At 24.9% G+C, this 14956-nt stretch overlaps 1 protein-coding gene across 1 annotated transcript; it reads right to left on the bottom strand.

Moving 5' to 3' along the window:
• Window positions 1-4324: 4324 nt before the first annotated feature.
• On the bottom strand, window positions 4325-11448 carry LOC135926958 (putative uncharacterized protein DDB_G0282133). Its single transcript, XM_065462891.1, has 2 exons — window positions 10147-11448; window positions 4325-4678 (listed from the first exon to the last, which is right to left on the bottom strand). Exons 1-2 carry the CDS (start codon window positions 11446-11448, stop codon window positions 4532-4534), a joined length of 1449 nt encoding a protein of 482 aa, XP_065318963.1. The 3' UTR covers window positions 4325-4531.
• Window positions 11449-14956: the final 3508 nt, after the last annotated feature.

Genomic DNA, 14956 nt, shown 5'->3' with positions numbered 1-14956 from the left:
ATTTAAATTGTCATCGCATTTATTGCTAGCTCTCAAAGAAAGAAGATAATCGATTAATATTTTTCGTCTTTTATCAATAATCTGTAAATAAATTCCGTAAAAAGTTCATGGAATGGGTTAATTTAATTTCCAATAAAGTTTTTGTTAATAATTTTATTATAAAACTTACTTTAATACAAAATGAAACCATGCATATAAAAATAATATATTTAACGAATCCTGGAAATGAATGTCCTGGACAAAAAACTCGGACAAAAATACCCTGGGCAAAAAGACACCAGCCATAAATATCCCTGGCCAAAAATATCAACAGACAAGAAGACACCGGGCAAAAAGATATCGAACAAAAAATATCGGACAAAAATTCCCTTGGACAAAAAGAAGCTAGACTAAAATACCTCAATTTTAATAAATTTTTAAAAAAGTTTAAAAACGGAAATTAAAACTTTTTTGATTAATCTTATCAACGCGGCTCTAAGTATCTGTTAGATTTTACCGAATGTAGTGGATTTGGTGTCAAATAATATTAGATTTGTCATCTAATATAAACTTGAATCCTTTGTTGCATAGCCCTATACTTAACAAAATATTTAAAATTAATTATAATTAATAATTCTTTTTATAAAAACGGTAGATAACTAATTACATGTAATTGTGTTTACTAGAGTATAATTATAATTACAAAATTGCAATTCTTTTTATAGTAAAATTAAAAGTTAAAGTAAGATTTGATTTAAAATCATAAAAAAAGTAAGGAGAAATTTTATTAAATAGTATAATAGTGATCTGCATCGGGCCTAATTTTTCAAGCCCGGCCCGGCCCGAAATTTTTTTAAAAGAATTACGCCCGGCTGGAATTTATTTAAATAGAGAAATTAATTTTTATAATTACTAAAAGACATATGTTATATGTCGTTTAGTTTCAATAAATTAAATCAAATATTTTTATTTTACAAAAAAAATTCAATATAAAATTGATAAATTTAGATATATTTTAAAAAAATTTCTAAGTCCGAACCGACCCGGCCCGAACCCGATTATTTTAAATAAAATTAGGCCCGGGCCGGACTCGGGCCGGGCTTAACTTTGCAGATCTCTAGTATATATATATATAATATAATAAAATTTTATTATATTATAATTTTTTTATATTTGAATAAAGGTTTTACTCCTTCAATATAAAATACAATCTAATCATTTATATGCTATAAACTATTACAAACATTATATTTATACATTTAATGTTAAGAAATGTAATCAATATTGAATTTATTTAATATTGAAAAAAATTTATAACTTTTTTTTAAAAAATATCTATTTTTCAAACAATTCTTTATTTAAACGTGTTCTATAATATTTATTAAGCAAAGTTGCAAAAGCTAATAAGATCACCAATGCTCTAGACTTTTTATAACAAAATTTACCAATAAATCATTAATTACTTGATGATTTGAAAAAAATTCTGGTAAAGTTTATTTAGTATTAGCTTTTGATGATAAAGCTTAAAAAAAAATTGTGTTACACATAAAAGTAGTGAAGGTCACGGTCCGGTCTTTGGTCCGGACTGGACAGATACCCTCGGACCAGACCAAAAAACACATTTTTTCAACCTAATTTAATTTGTTTTATCATTTTATTAAATATAATAAGAGTATTATATAAACAATAAAATTTTGAAGATAGTGATTTTGTGCTTGTGGAGGGCATATTAAAATTAAGAGTAGATTGTGTTTTTGAGATATTTTCATTTTCATCATTAGAAATATATATTTTATGTTTTATCAGATGTCTGCTTAAGGTACCTAATTATTTTATTAAGAATAAGATTATTTTGATAATGAATTATTCAGACAGTTTCTTAAGAAAAAATAGAACTATATAAATAATAACCAAAATATTTTAAAAATAATACTGCTTATTTTGATTAATTTATTGCTTAAAAAATTATAAACAATTATTTTGTTACTTGTTGTTAGATACATTAAATTTGGTACTGCAGTGAACACCTACTCTATGTTTTTTATTGGGACTATAAGTAAAATGTTTCTTGGACAAACTTATGGTTTTCATATTGTAAATAAAAAATAAAATCTAAAATAACTCATCTAGAAAAATATCATAAAATAAAATATACAAAAAAATTATATTAATTGAATAGTAAAGCAAACTTAAATAATAATAAAAAACCGGTCCGGACCGTGGTTTGGACCGTAAAAAATAAAAAACCGGTTCGGACCACGGTCCTCAAATAAGATTGGTCCGACAATCGGTCCAGTCCGGTACCAGTCTAAGACCGATAGGACCGGACCGTTGACTTTAATTACATAGAAGGATGTTTTCTCTAAAGTAACAAGATTAGGAACAAAAGACTTATATTCAAATAGACCATCATATGTTTTAGGAAATTACTGGTGGTTTGATTGTGGACCTTTTACAATTTGATCGCAAAGTGCAGAAGCAGACTTTATCATTTTTATCAGATTTTTAAAAAATTGAATTGAATATTGACAATTTAGATTTATCTCTTACTGTGTGTAAGATTATCTGAAGAGCAATTATTGGAATTATCGTCAGAGTTCAGGGTAAAAGTTAAATACTCAAAAACTCATTATGTTTTTGGCAAAAATATGAATGAAATATTGCAGTTATTATATAGTTTTAAATATAAAAAATATGAATGAATGATTGCAATTAAGCGTTTTTCACTAATATTAATAATAATGAGAGTAATTATAAATGTAATTATGAATTATAATTATAACTGTTGATTCCCAATTACATGCCTGAAAAAAAATGTAAATAATTATAATTAATAAGTTCTTTTTTTAAGTGGAATAAATACAGTTATTAATTAGAATTACAAAAATTAATTGTAATTATGGAAATTATTTCCCAACCTTGACCTGATTTATTTAATTTTATTAACTATGTAGCGGAAATCAGCTTAGATACCAATAAAATATTTATTGACTATTATCCTTTTTTAAATTTATTTTATTTAAAATTGTCTCTTCGATAGGTAATTGTATAATATATAAAAGGATCATATATTTTATGCGTTAAAATCCAGAAACGTTAAAATAAAGAAATATTGTAAAATTAATATTTAAAAAACATTGTGACTCAAAAGGCTAGAAAAACGGAAAACGTCATCGGTTATCAATATTTATCTTTCTTAAAATAGTCACATAATTTTAAATGTATATTTTTGATTTAATTATTATTATATTAATAAATATTCTAGATTAATGAGAAATAAAAAAAAACAATCTGTAAAATATAAATTAAAAATAAAGATTTTATTCAATATTATGTACATTCAAAATTATGTAAAATTTCATTTTCCTTAATTGGTTTAGATTATTTTAATATTTATATATGAAAAATCAATTTATGTGGATAATTGAATATCGAAATATACTTTTGATAAGAAAGCCGCTGCCCAGCATGGCATATTATATTTAAAAAAAATATTTACATAACATTCAAAATTTACTAGCGACTGAAAGTCTGGATTTAAAGTTCTATAAACTTCTATAATATATGCTACTGATTAGAAAATGTTTTTAATTTTATTTTATATTAAAAATAAATTACAATAAGTTATTCAATATTATACATCTGTTTCATAAACTTATTATTGAACTGTTAGATTAGTTTTCTCTGCTTAACCAATAAAAATTTATAAAATTATGGCACATATATTTTTAAAATATATAAATTCACCATCAATTTTGGCCATAATAAAAAACTCTGATGATATAATTTGATCTAACATTTTTCTTTTTAATAAAAGCACATGTTTTTTTTCTATCACTTGTGATTGTGATTATATGTTAGGTAAAGATGTAATAATTGTAAAAAGATGTTTTTTTTATTAAATTTCTTAGATAAAAATCTATTAAAATTAAAAATAACCCCTCCTTTTTTTAGCAATAATCACTCGATAATATATAATTTAAAAAACTGGTGATAATATATAATATATGATGTTATAAAATTTTAAATTTTTCTATATTTCATAATCATTAGCATCTACCAAAGATATAAAAGTTATTTAGAATTAATTATAATTTAATCGATTTTATATAATACTAATAATATATTATTTGCCCACTTGCTTATAATGTTTCTCAAAGGACCAGAAATTTAAAAAATTTAGCGGGAAATGTTAAAACAGAGAGAGAAGTGGTAAATAATGATATATCTGGGGCTCGATTCGGAATCGAAACCACCCAAACATTATAAACAAATTTTATATGCATATAGATGAATATTTATTACATATTGCATTATTAACTATTATAGTTTATTTTATTTTTACATCATAATTTAATATAATATTTTTTATAGGTATAATATATTCTATCTGCCAAAATATCTTTAAGAGATGGGCTAAAAAAATTTATTATTATTTTTGGCAAATAAAGTAGTATTTTATTACCTATTTTATATTCACCGATTTTAAATTCGTTTAAATTATAATTATAAGCATTTGATAAATCTTTTTTCTATAGTATTATTTCCATTTTTAATTCTGTAATCGGTTTAGTTCTGAAGACCAGACTTGCTGAGGCCAACCTGTTCTTGTTTTTATTTTGTTTTCTTTGTCTCCGTTTTGCTTTTTGTGTTTGCTAGCGTTTTCTGTATGTCGCATTTCGGCTTTTATGATCTTTTTCTTTTTATTTAATAAATAAACATATTTGATAAGTAAAGAAAAATTATATAATACATCATCTTGTTTTCCATAATTTGCATGATCTTTTTACAATTTTATTTTTATAGGGATAGGCTAATTTTCTAACATTTTTTTAAATTAATAGGTTAATTTTTTTATTATTGAAGTTCTTAATCTTATCTATCTGCTAAGTTTTAGAAAGTGTCGTAAAACGACGCTCAAGACTAGGTTGCAAAATTTTCAACAGACCCAAGGTAAGCTAATCTTAGGTCTTAGGCGGCTGTTAAAATATACGATGATAACTTCATGTTAAATAAATTTTTGGGCCCTTAGTCATCGCCTTTCTTAAGTGCTGCTTAGTTTTGTAGTTGTTATGTTACTAGTCATGGAACCTTACATTTTTAAAAATGGGGGATATATTTTTTTTCCTTCGCTTAAAAACTTAATATACCTCATTAATAAAAAAAATTAAAATGTAAAGTTCTACCCCAAATCATCTAAGCCTAACACAACCTACTTAATATTACCATAAGATATATATACACACTGGTCTAGATAGTTTAAATAAGGGAACAAATCATCTGCACATTTTTCGAAATATACAGTTAATTAAATATGATTTTATAGATTTCAAATAATTTCCACAGTTTTTTAAATAAATGCACAGTTTTATAATTATTTCACAGTATTTTAATTAAATTCGCAATATTATTAATTTTACAAGTCATCAAACACGGTACATTCAGTAAAATCTACGCGAAGCAGCCGATATATTTCTGTTAGATACCGAACTCTACAGTTTAAATTAAGGCCTTATACTAATCTCGTGGATCCAGCTATCGGTTAGCTTAGAGCTATGGAACAAAGATAAGAGGTGTTTAAATATTTAACTATATAAGTAAAATCTAACAGGTCACCAAGTCATTAAGTTTCTGTTAGTTTTTACAAAACTACGGGGTTCAAACTAACCTGATGCCAAGCTTGTGGAAAGCGTTAGCGACTTAAGGCTATGAAAACAAGGGTAAGTGTTATTGTTTATATTAAATGAAAAGAAATACTAATTTTTTTAGACAATAAACCCATATTCAGTAAAATCTAACAAAAACTGAAAAATAATTTTTTTGAAACTGAAAATATGAATAAAAAACTTTGAAATCAATTTGTGAAACTAATTATCTAGAACTGGGAATTTCGATTTTTCAATTGTGCAATTAAATGATATCTTTTAAGTAAATATATTAAGAAATTAAATACAGTATAAATTAAATAAATTGATTATTCTTATAATGTTGCCATTTATAACGTTTATCACTGTTTTTAGAATTTTAATTTATTGCATTAGGTGGTGGTGGCGCTACATATTTTAAAAATTTCTTGTCCCTGTAAATACTAATTGAAATTACTGATGATGAAAATGGTAATTTAAAAAAATTTTGGTCATATTTTAAATTATTGGTTAAAAGCAGCATATGTAAATCCTTTGCGCGCATATACTTGGTGTTAACTGGCCATACCCAAGATTCATGTAATTTAAAATTTGTATTACAAATGTTATTACAGTATATATAAAAAATACAATAACAATATTAAATATGATTATAAAGTGATTAACATATATAGTTGCATAATATAACATAAGGGACCCGAAAGAGGCGGCTAGACCTTATGGATTAGGTGAACTAAAAAATTTATTTTCAAAATAGATAAAATTATTAACATAACTGTTTTTATATATTTTTTAATATACCTTATATAATAAGGCCTATTCTTAAATAATTTATTTGAAAAATATAGTCACTGGTTTGCCCGCAAACACATTAATGCTACCTACTAATAATATTAATGAAATCGGAAATTTTTATGATGCCATTCAAAAAAATTTGACGGAATGTATTTGAAGATGAGAAAGATTGAAAAGTTTTCGCCTTAATGAAAATGTTTTTTTTATAAGATAAAGAGTTTATGCCTGAAAAGATGCTCATCAAAGCATGACGCAATATTTTGAGTTCTATATAATTATATATTATATTGATTAACTAGCCTGGCCGAAATAAAGAAGAGTGTGAATAAAAAGCTAAAAATGGGAAATTTTCTTAAGATTTATTATAATTATTTTCAATATCATGTATTAAAACGAAAGATGCATAATATTCATGTATATATTTCTAGAGGCCAAAGTTTTTGAATTATTTTGAAGCATACGTTATTTCTTTCAAATTTCAAGTAGTTTTTTCCAAAATAAACTTATAAGTTTCAGTGCAATATTTTTAAAAAAATTGAAACGAATAGGCCTTAAACAAATATGACCAACCTTCTTTACCTATCAATTTACCTCAAAATTGGTGAAAACATTTATAATTGTGATATGTACCTTATAATAAAAAATATATTTATAAAGATTGTTTCCTGGCGGAGACTAGAGTCATGTTTTTGGCTCATGATGGAAAAAAGAACTACCTTTAATCAAATATATTATGAAATAGTAGCCCAAACTTTATTCTACAAGATAAAGCTAAAATCAAAGCTATATCTTTAATAGTTTTTTTAGGTAGATGATTATGAGTGAAAGTTTATTGGTCAGTCAATGTTGATTTGTCATATTTTTTCAACAATTAATCATTAATATTAACATTTAAGACAAATACATATATATAAAGGGAATAATATAATAGTTTAGTAAAAAAAAATTTATTATGATTATTTTGACCACTTTCCATGTCCGCTTATTATACGCGAATTCGAGGTGAAATATACAAAATATGATATAAATATTATAATTTTACATTCATTTTTGTATACTCGCCTCGAATTCGTTCAAACTGTGAATTTAAAATTATATAGTGATATAAAGCAATATATTTCAATTTTTTAAGAATATTGCTTAACATTTAAGAATCTTATCTATGTAAAATATTAAAAGTTTAAATGAGTAAATTTCCCTAACAAAAAAAATGTAAAGGCGATTTACATTCAACAGAGTAGAAGAGACCAGGGTTATTCGGCGCATGCTTGTCGGTTCAGAGGATTTTATTTAAAAATCAGAATTAGAAATTCAAATTTAATTATGTAATAGTATTGTTTAATATGTATATTTGAGGTGAAAAATATTTTGTACCCCTCAGCTATTTAAATTTTTTATGATAAAATGTGTAATTCAGGTAAAAATCAAAATGTTTTCACACCACATTAGGTAGCATTAAAATATGAAGAGTTTAAAAATAATATAGTTGATATTATATGAAATTTAAAACCGTCTGCGCATTTCAGAAAGTTTCATAATCATATATCATGATTAAATATATTTAGAAGGTCTTAATTATATTAGTATCTAGTGGCGAGTAGTAGAATCAGGGCATCAAATTATACTTACAAATATGATATATTATAATATATTTATATAATAATATAAAATAAGTATTCATTGGCTACTAGTATTATGTATTTCGATTCCATATGATAATGCAATAGAATTAGGAAAAATAAAAAAATTTATTAAATATTTTACACATTTTTTATAATTCAAATAATGTCATATTTTGTTATTTTTATATGAATTATTTTTATAACATTGTCCATGAAATAGTGGAATAATAATATTAATTATCCTTTAGAAGACGTATTAAATAAGAGTCCCCAGTTTGAGGATTGTTGGCACAAAAATTTACTTTTACTGGAATCAATTTTAAGAAAAAAAGTATAAAATATTAAAAAAATTTATCAATGTATAAGATTAGGTAGGTGTTTGGCATCTCAAGGTATTTTGTAAATTCAGATACAATAATCAATTACAGACCTATGATGATTTTGACAAAAAGTGCTCGGACTAGTCCTGTACAAAAATCATTTTTTAAATTTTTATTTATTTGATTAATCAATCGAATAAATGAACATAGGTAGGTGCCTTAATATAACTATACATATGTGAATATTTTAGAGAAAATAATAGAGAATACGGTAGAGGGGATAGCCAGTCAACCAAGATGACTACTTCACCTTGGCTCCCTAACCTTTTTCTAAATTATTACGTTATACTTATTTTTTTTGTTCGATGAAAAAAATTATCCTTCTAATTATTGATAGTTTATACAAATAATATCATTATGCTTTTACATTAATTACAAAAATTAGTGCTGGTAAGACTTATTAAGTATTCATATTAAGGTATTTAATATTAATTCATAAGTAAGTATTATTATCTGGCCAGGTTTTGAGTTTTTCCATAAAAAATTATTATTAAATATGCAACATGATATAATTAAATCCCTAAATAAAGAATTATATAGTGAGGTCTGATGATAAACTAAGATGTTATTATTAATTAAATAAATATTTATTTAGATTTGAATCGTGAAATAAAAGCGTTAGCTCCTTATAAACTTATTATATATTGTAATATTTCCTATTTATAACTAAATTTATTAAGTAAGATAACCAGTTAATATACAAAGTATATGGTCAGTTAAAGCATACCAGGTTTTGACTGAACCGGAAAAAAACTCAAACTAATCTAGCTCAAAAACTATTTTAAAGATTTGATTCAAACTTAATTTATAGATATTAAATATATTCGTTTATTTCCAATTCTTAACCCCTTGTTTTGACGAAAACAAAATCGTGGCCAGTCATACCATTTCTCCCCTACAGGTAATAAAAAAATTATACTAGTAAAAATGATATAAAATACAAAATTATGATAAAAGGGGTAGGAGGCACAATTTTGAAAAACATAATTGAGTTCCTAAAAAAGGAATATATACTAATAAACCATTTGAGACCAAAACTCAATAGATAAAATAAGGGGGTGAGAAGGGGGGGAGGGGGTTCACTCAATATATCCTGTTTATTCTATAATACTAAATTCTTTATCAATTTTATTTTTATGTTTGTTAGAATAATCCTATTTTAAAAATACCTTAAAAAAGGTTGATATTTCAAGTAATTTCAAAAATAAATTTTTGAGTCCGAGATTGTAAAGACTGCCACTGAATCTCAACTTTCATAATCCGATTTTACTAAAGGAATCAGAAATTTAAAAATTTAATAGCGAGAAAAGTTGAAACAGAGCAATATTATAACAAGATTCATGGGATACAAAATTAAAAGTGAAAACTTTGTGAATACAAGACGATCGGTTATTATACTCTGTTATATTGTAATCTTTAAGATGATTTTCGCATGTCTTGTGCGGCATTTAACGGGGTTTAGTAACATTACCATAATTTTGCAAAAGGTCGCTATGATGTTGATAAATGATTTGAATAAATATAGTAATTCACTAGCCAGATCGGCACATAATTGCACACAGGTTAAAAACTAAATTTTTAAATATTCATCTGGCAGAATTTTTTTTAAATGATGGAATTAAAATTTCTGTTTAATAACCAAAATTTAAATTTAATTTTTTACAATAAAAAATTTAATTATGTTTCAATTTGACTAGATATTTTTTGATAAAATATACTATTTACCAATTCTTCATCTTTCTTCCTCCTTTCTTCCTTATTTAATCTTCGATTTGATAAATCGGCCTTGAAATACTTCCTGAATGTATCTTCTTCGCCAGCAACCACATCATCTGTGGAGATTCCGACTAGATTAGGCACGAAATTTAGTTCGTAGGCATTACCAAAGTCTGTAAAATTATTGAAATTGTTAATGGTCGTAGAATTTGAGGAATTTAGCGTAGCATAACTAGAATGTTTGACTGTTTTGTCGGTTCCCTTCTTTTTATCGAAAACGTTAGAGATCGGGATAGAAAGGATACCCATCAAGTAAGCTATGTAACTAGTTGCCAGTCTGAGCGTTTTAATCTTTGATAGTTTAGTGTCAGCCGGCACATTGGGTATACGGTCCCTAAGATCTGCAAATGCGCTATTAATGCTTTGAGTTCTTCTACGTTCCTTTTTGTTAGCCGATACACGCCTTTTGACTACAACTACGACTTCCCCCGTGCCATTGGATATTTCTGTGACAATGTCTGGATCCTCTCGCAAATAAAATGAATCGTTAGTCTGAGAAACATTGATTTCGGTCATACTGCTAGATCTTTTGTTGTTGTTTCGGTTGTTATTAATGCCATGGGAAGTTTTAGGAATTTCGATATTGGGAATATTTATTCCCCGAATAAAATTCGTACTGTCATAAATCATTTCTGAGTACGTATTCATAAAATCTTCTGATAGTCTCTGCTGGGTCTTTTTACAGTTGTTGTCTACTAATTTCTTTCGCGATTTAGATGAAATTGAATTTGAAGATGATTGAGGCTTAATATTGGTAACGTTCGATAATGTGGCATCGTAAGAGCTAATGTTGATTTCCCAATTATTTGCAAAAACTTCGTATCTTTGATTTTTTATCGTGTTTTGAATGTTTAGATAATCCACTGATCGTTCGACATTGTAAATGGAGTCATCATTTGTGTCAGAAGTGGATGTGAAATAAGGTGTACCGGATAAGCCATTATCATTTATCTCGTCATTTATCAGAGATTTGAGTTTGCAACCATTTAAATATCTAATATTTTGATATCTTTCATGTCCCAAAGAATAATACGAAGATTTAAAATTTTGATCAAAATATTCTGAGGAGGAAACGAAATAATTATGACTATCATTTACTTTATAATTAGCTCGTTGAGTTTTATCATGATTGACATTTTTATCGATGCTAATAAAATTTGTTTGACAATAAAAGTCATCTACTACATCCATACAAAGATGGCTATTATTGCAAATTGATTCATGGACTGGTGAACATGTAAAACTTGTCATTATAGACCTGTTTAATGTTGTATTTTTTTTAAAATATATTATTTGTATTATTTTCCTCTAAAATATTTTCCAGTTTCTAGGTTCAAATTTTCTTTTCAGTAACCATATTGCTATCATCATTTTCATATACTAACCACATTATAATTTTCAAATATACGTTGTTTTATTTTTCCTGCTTTTTATAATTTATTTTAGATATATAATTTGTTTTTTTAATATTTAAAAAATCAGCCTTTTAATTAAATACAAATTTTAAAATAATTCAAAATAATTATGAATAAAATGGATCCACTAAAGAAAAGAAATTCTAGAGGAAATTAGTATATTTCACAAATTATAATTTTATATTATTAGATTAATTTATATAATATAATTTTGTTAAAATATTGATTATTATTTTTTTTTATAATAATATTTCGATTAACAATTTTATATAAATTCATTTTTAAATAATTAATAAAGTTTCATATTAAAAAGTCAAAAATCTAAATTGTTTCTATTATTTTATTTATAAAAAAAGGTAAAAATATCCTAAAATTTATAAAGATTTTTGAATTTTACAAAATTAAGTATGATAAAGAAAGTCTTGTTTTAATTTTATTTTGCCTATTTTACAAACAAACTGATTAGAATGTATATTTTTTTAGAAATGAATGCAAGGCCATATCTAGGAATTTCACCAAGGGAGGTGTGGGGGATAGTGAATTTTAGATCCTTTTAAATTATTTTTATGAGCACCCTATATATAACTCAGCTTTTACACATCTCCCAAATAAAAAAGCCAATGACACCTCACCCAAATTACCTGTACCTAATTCTTAAAACTAACCGCTTATATACTAGTGTAATATCTTAAATCTGTTTTTGCACTACTACGACTTATAAAAATTCATGGGGGGGGGGGGGGGGGGTTAAAATTTTTTTAAAATTTTATTTATAAAATTATTTTGAATTGTCATTGGGTGGGGGGGGGGGGGTCAGGCTTTCTAAAAACTTTGAAGAACCAGTCCTCCATAAGATTTTTTGCTTTTTTAAAAAAGATACGGTTATCTCCCTTTTCGCAAATTTTTTTATTATTTGGAAAAATCGCCTCTTTTTTATGCTAATTTTGAATATTTCTAAAAACTGGTGGGCCTCAAATTACTAGTGACGCTGCTAATATATTTTAGGGAAGGCCAGAGTTTTGCAAAACTACAAGAGTAAACATCAAAAAATTATATATTACTTAATTATTTTTAAATTGTATCATCTTGTCCCTTTCTATTAGTTCTATAATAGGATTTAAATTCAAAAAAAATATAGACTTTTTTCTATTTATTTTTTTCTGAATTTGTTTGAATCTATGTATCTGTTATAGGAACTAAATTTTGAGCATAATAAATTTATATTATTTATTAAATATATTTAAATATATCTATTTAAATATGAAAATATTAAATCATAATCTCTTGTTATATTATAAGAGGTCAAATTTAATTTTTAAATACCTTGAAAAAATGGCTGGTTTCACCTCATAAAAAAAGGTTCCAAATATACATTATCATTGAAATCTTGATTTTTAATATTCGGATAAACACATATTCTATTAAAAAAATAGATTTTTCCTTTTATATTCCATGCATTACAAAAGTTATAAATTTTGTTCAACATTTAATAATAGTTGCTTATATTTATTTTTATAATTATAAATTTTTGATAAAAAAAATATGCCTTTAGGCCTCGTTTAAATTTGATTCATTTTTTGTTCTTAATTCTGATTCCTATTCATAATATCAACCTCAACACCCTTTTGGAGGGTTTTTAAATGCATGACATAAAATGATATCTTTAAATTACGTTTAGTATTTATTACTATTTTAAAATCTAAAAATCTATTCGGAAAAAAGAATCTAAAAAGAAAGAAGACGAACAAGGACCCCGCTTTAAAGTTTAATACCTTTAAAGTCACGTTTCAGAATAATTCCTAATTTATCATATCCTTGGCATATTAACATTATTCCATCTAAAATGCAATTTCTTTTTTCTTTTCGTTTAGTTTCCTCCTTTCTTTTATTATTATTATTATTTTTGTTTGTAAAAATATTATTTATATAATTATAATTAGTTCTTTGGCTTCTTTATAAAATTCCAGTAAATAAAATTAATCGTTCGGCACAACAAACGAGCTATTCTTTCTATAGAAACCATATTTAAAGCAACCAATCATCTACTGCCCTCCCCATAGTTATGCCACTTATTTATTTTATTTATACTCGTTTAGGTTGGTCAATATAATACAAAAGTTTCTCTTGAAAAATTATTATATTTGACTTAAATTCATTTCATCGATTAATTTCGTGCAAATTAAGAATGAAAAGTAAAATCAACAAATAAATATGAAACTGACATCCGTCTATCATATCTAAATTTTTTTCATTTATTTTTATTAAGATCATTTTAAAATAAAAATATCAGTATATTTTAGATTCCAGTGTCCAACTCACTCCAATAAATTTGGCCTATGCAAATGGGAGTCTAAAAATAAAACTATTTTATGGGTTGCCAAATTTTTTATTCTTGTGATTTAAAATTCCTCTTGCTAATTTTGATTCCCTTCTCTTTTTTTCATCCAATTGTGATTTAGTTGAATTTCCTTTTATTAGGGCTTAGGTAAATTCATTTTTAAAAATCGCTGAATTATTTTCACACCACCGCTAAAAGTTTTAATTTTAGTTGATATATTAAAATTTTATTTAAAGAGTTAAAAAAAATTATTTAAAAAAAATTATAACCGACAGACAACATATTTTTAAAAAATATTAACTGATTTTAAACAGACTTTAAATTTGTTTAAGCCAGTCATAGTGATACCACCGTATTTCTTGTTGTAAATGTTAGATTTAATTTGCATAAAGAATTCTTTTGGATTTTGTTGTACTTTATATTTAATTTGCATAAAGAATTCTTGTGGATTTATTGTTATAACGCGTGATAAAAATATTATATTTGAATAGTTATGATTATTAGTTATAAGAAGATTGAAAAAAAGTATAAAAAGGCCAATTTTTACCATACAAAGGATCTTTTTTTAATTATTAACTTTTTTGTATTTTATGTTTATTTTATTTTATTTTTTTTATGATTTTTACTATTATAATTTTGTTAATTTGATAATGTTATAATTTTGAATAAAGAATTAAAGTGGATTTTATGATTTCGTGATTCCTAATTATTATTAATTTCCTTTTTATATATATATTTGTTTTCTATTTTTATATTTAGGTTTTGATGCACAATGACAATCGCCTCATTGTGACAATAATTTTTTTTATTAAATACAGCAAAATATTTACCTCGAAGCATTATCGCGAATACATTACTCTTAATGTCGATAAGCAAAAAGATTTTATAATTAATATTTAACCTCGAATTTACTGCGAATACATGACTGCTACTTCAGTACCTTAAAATTATTATTGCGAATGTTCGCAAATATATTAAAGCGAATACCTTAATTTATTTTGCCAAA

This window comes from Gordionus sp. m RMFG-2023, chromosome 3 (genome assembly GCF_954871325.1).
Source record: "Gordionus sp. m RMFG-2023 chromosome 3, tfGorSpeb1-WG-v2, whole genome shotgun sequence".
NCBI classification, from domain to species: Eukaryota; Metazoa; Nematomorpha; class Gordioida; order Chordodea; family Parachordodidae; genus Gordionus; species Gordionus sp. m RMFG-2023.
The sequence above is the reverse complement of the archived record's forward strand: the minus strand, read 5'-3'. Positions and strand labels throughout refer to the sequence as shown.

Excerpts from the sequence above, each read along its gene's own strand:
- LOC135926958 (XM_065462891.1), bottom strand. The coding sequence starts at position 11,448 with ATGACAAGTTTTACATGTTCACCAGTCCATGAATCAATTTGCAATAAT. Across the intron at positions 4,679-10,146 it reads GGAAGAAAGATGAAGAATTG|AAAAAGATCATAAAAGCCGA; the intron begins GTAAATAGTATA and ends TTAAATAAAAAG.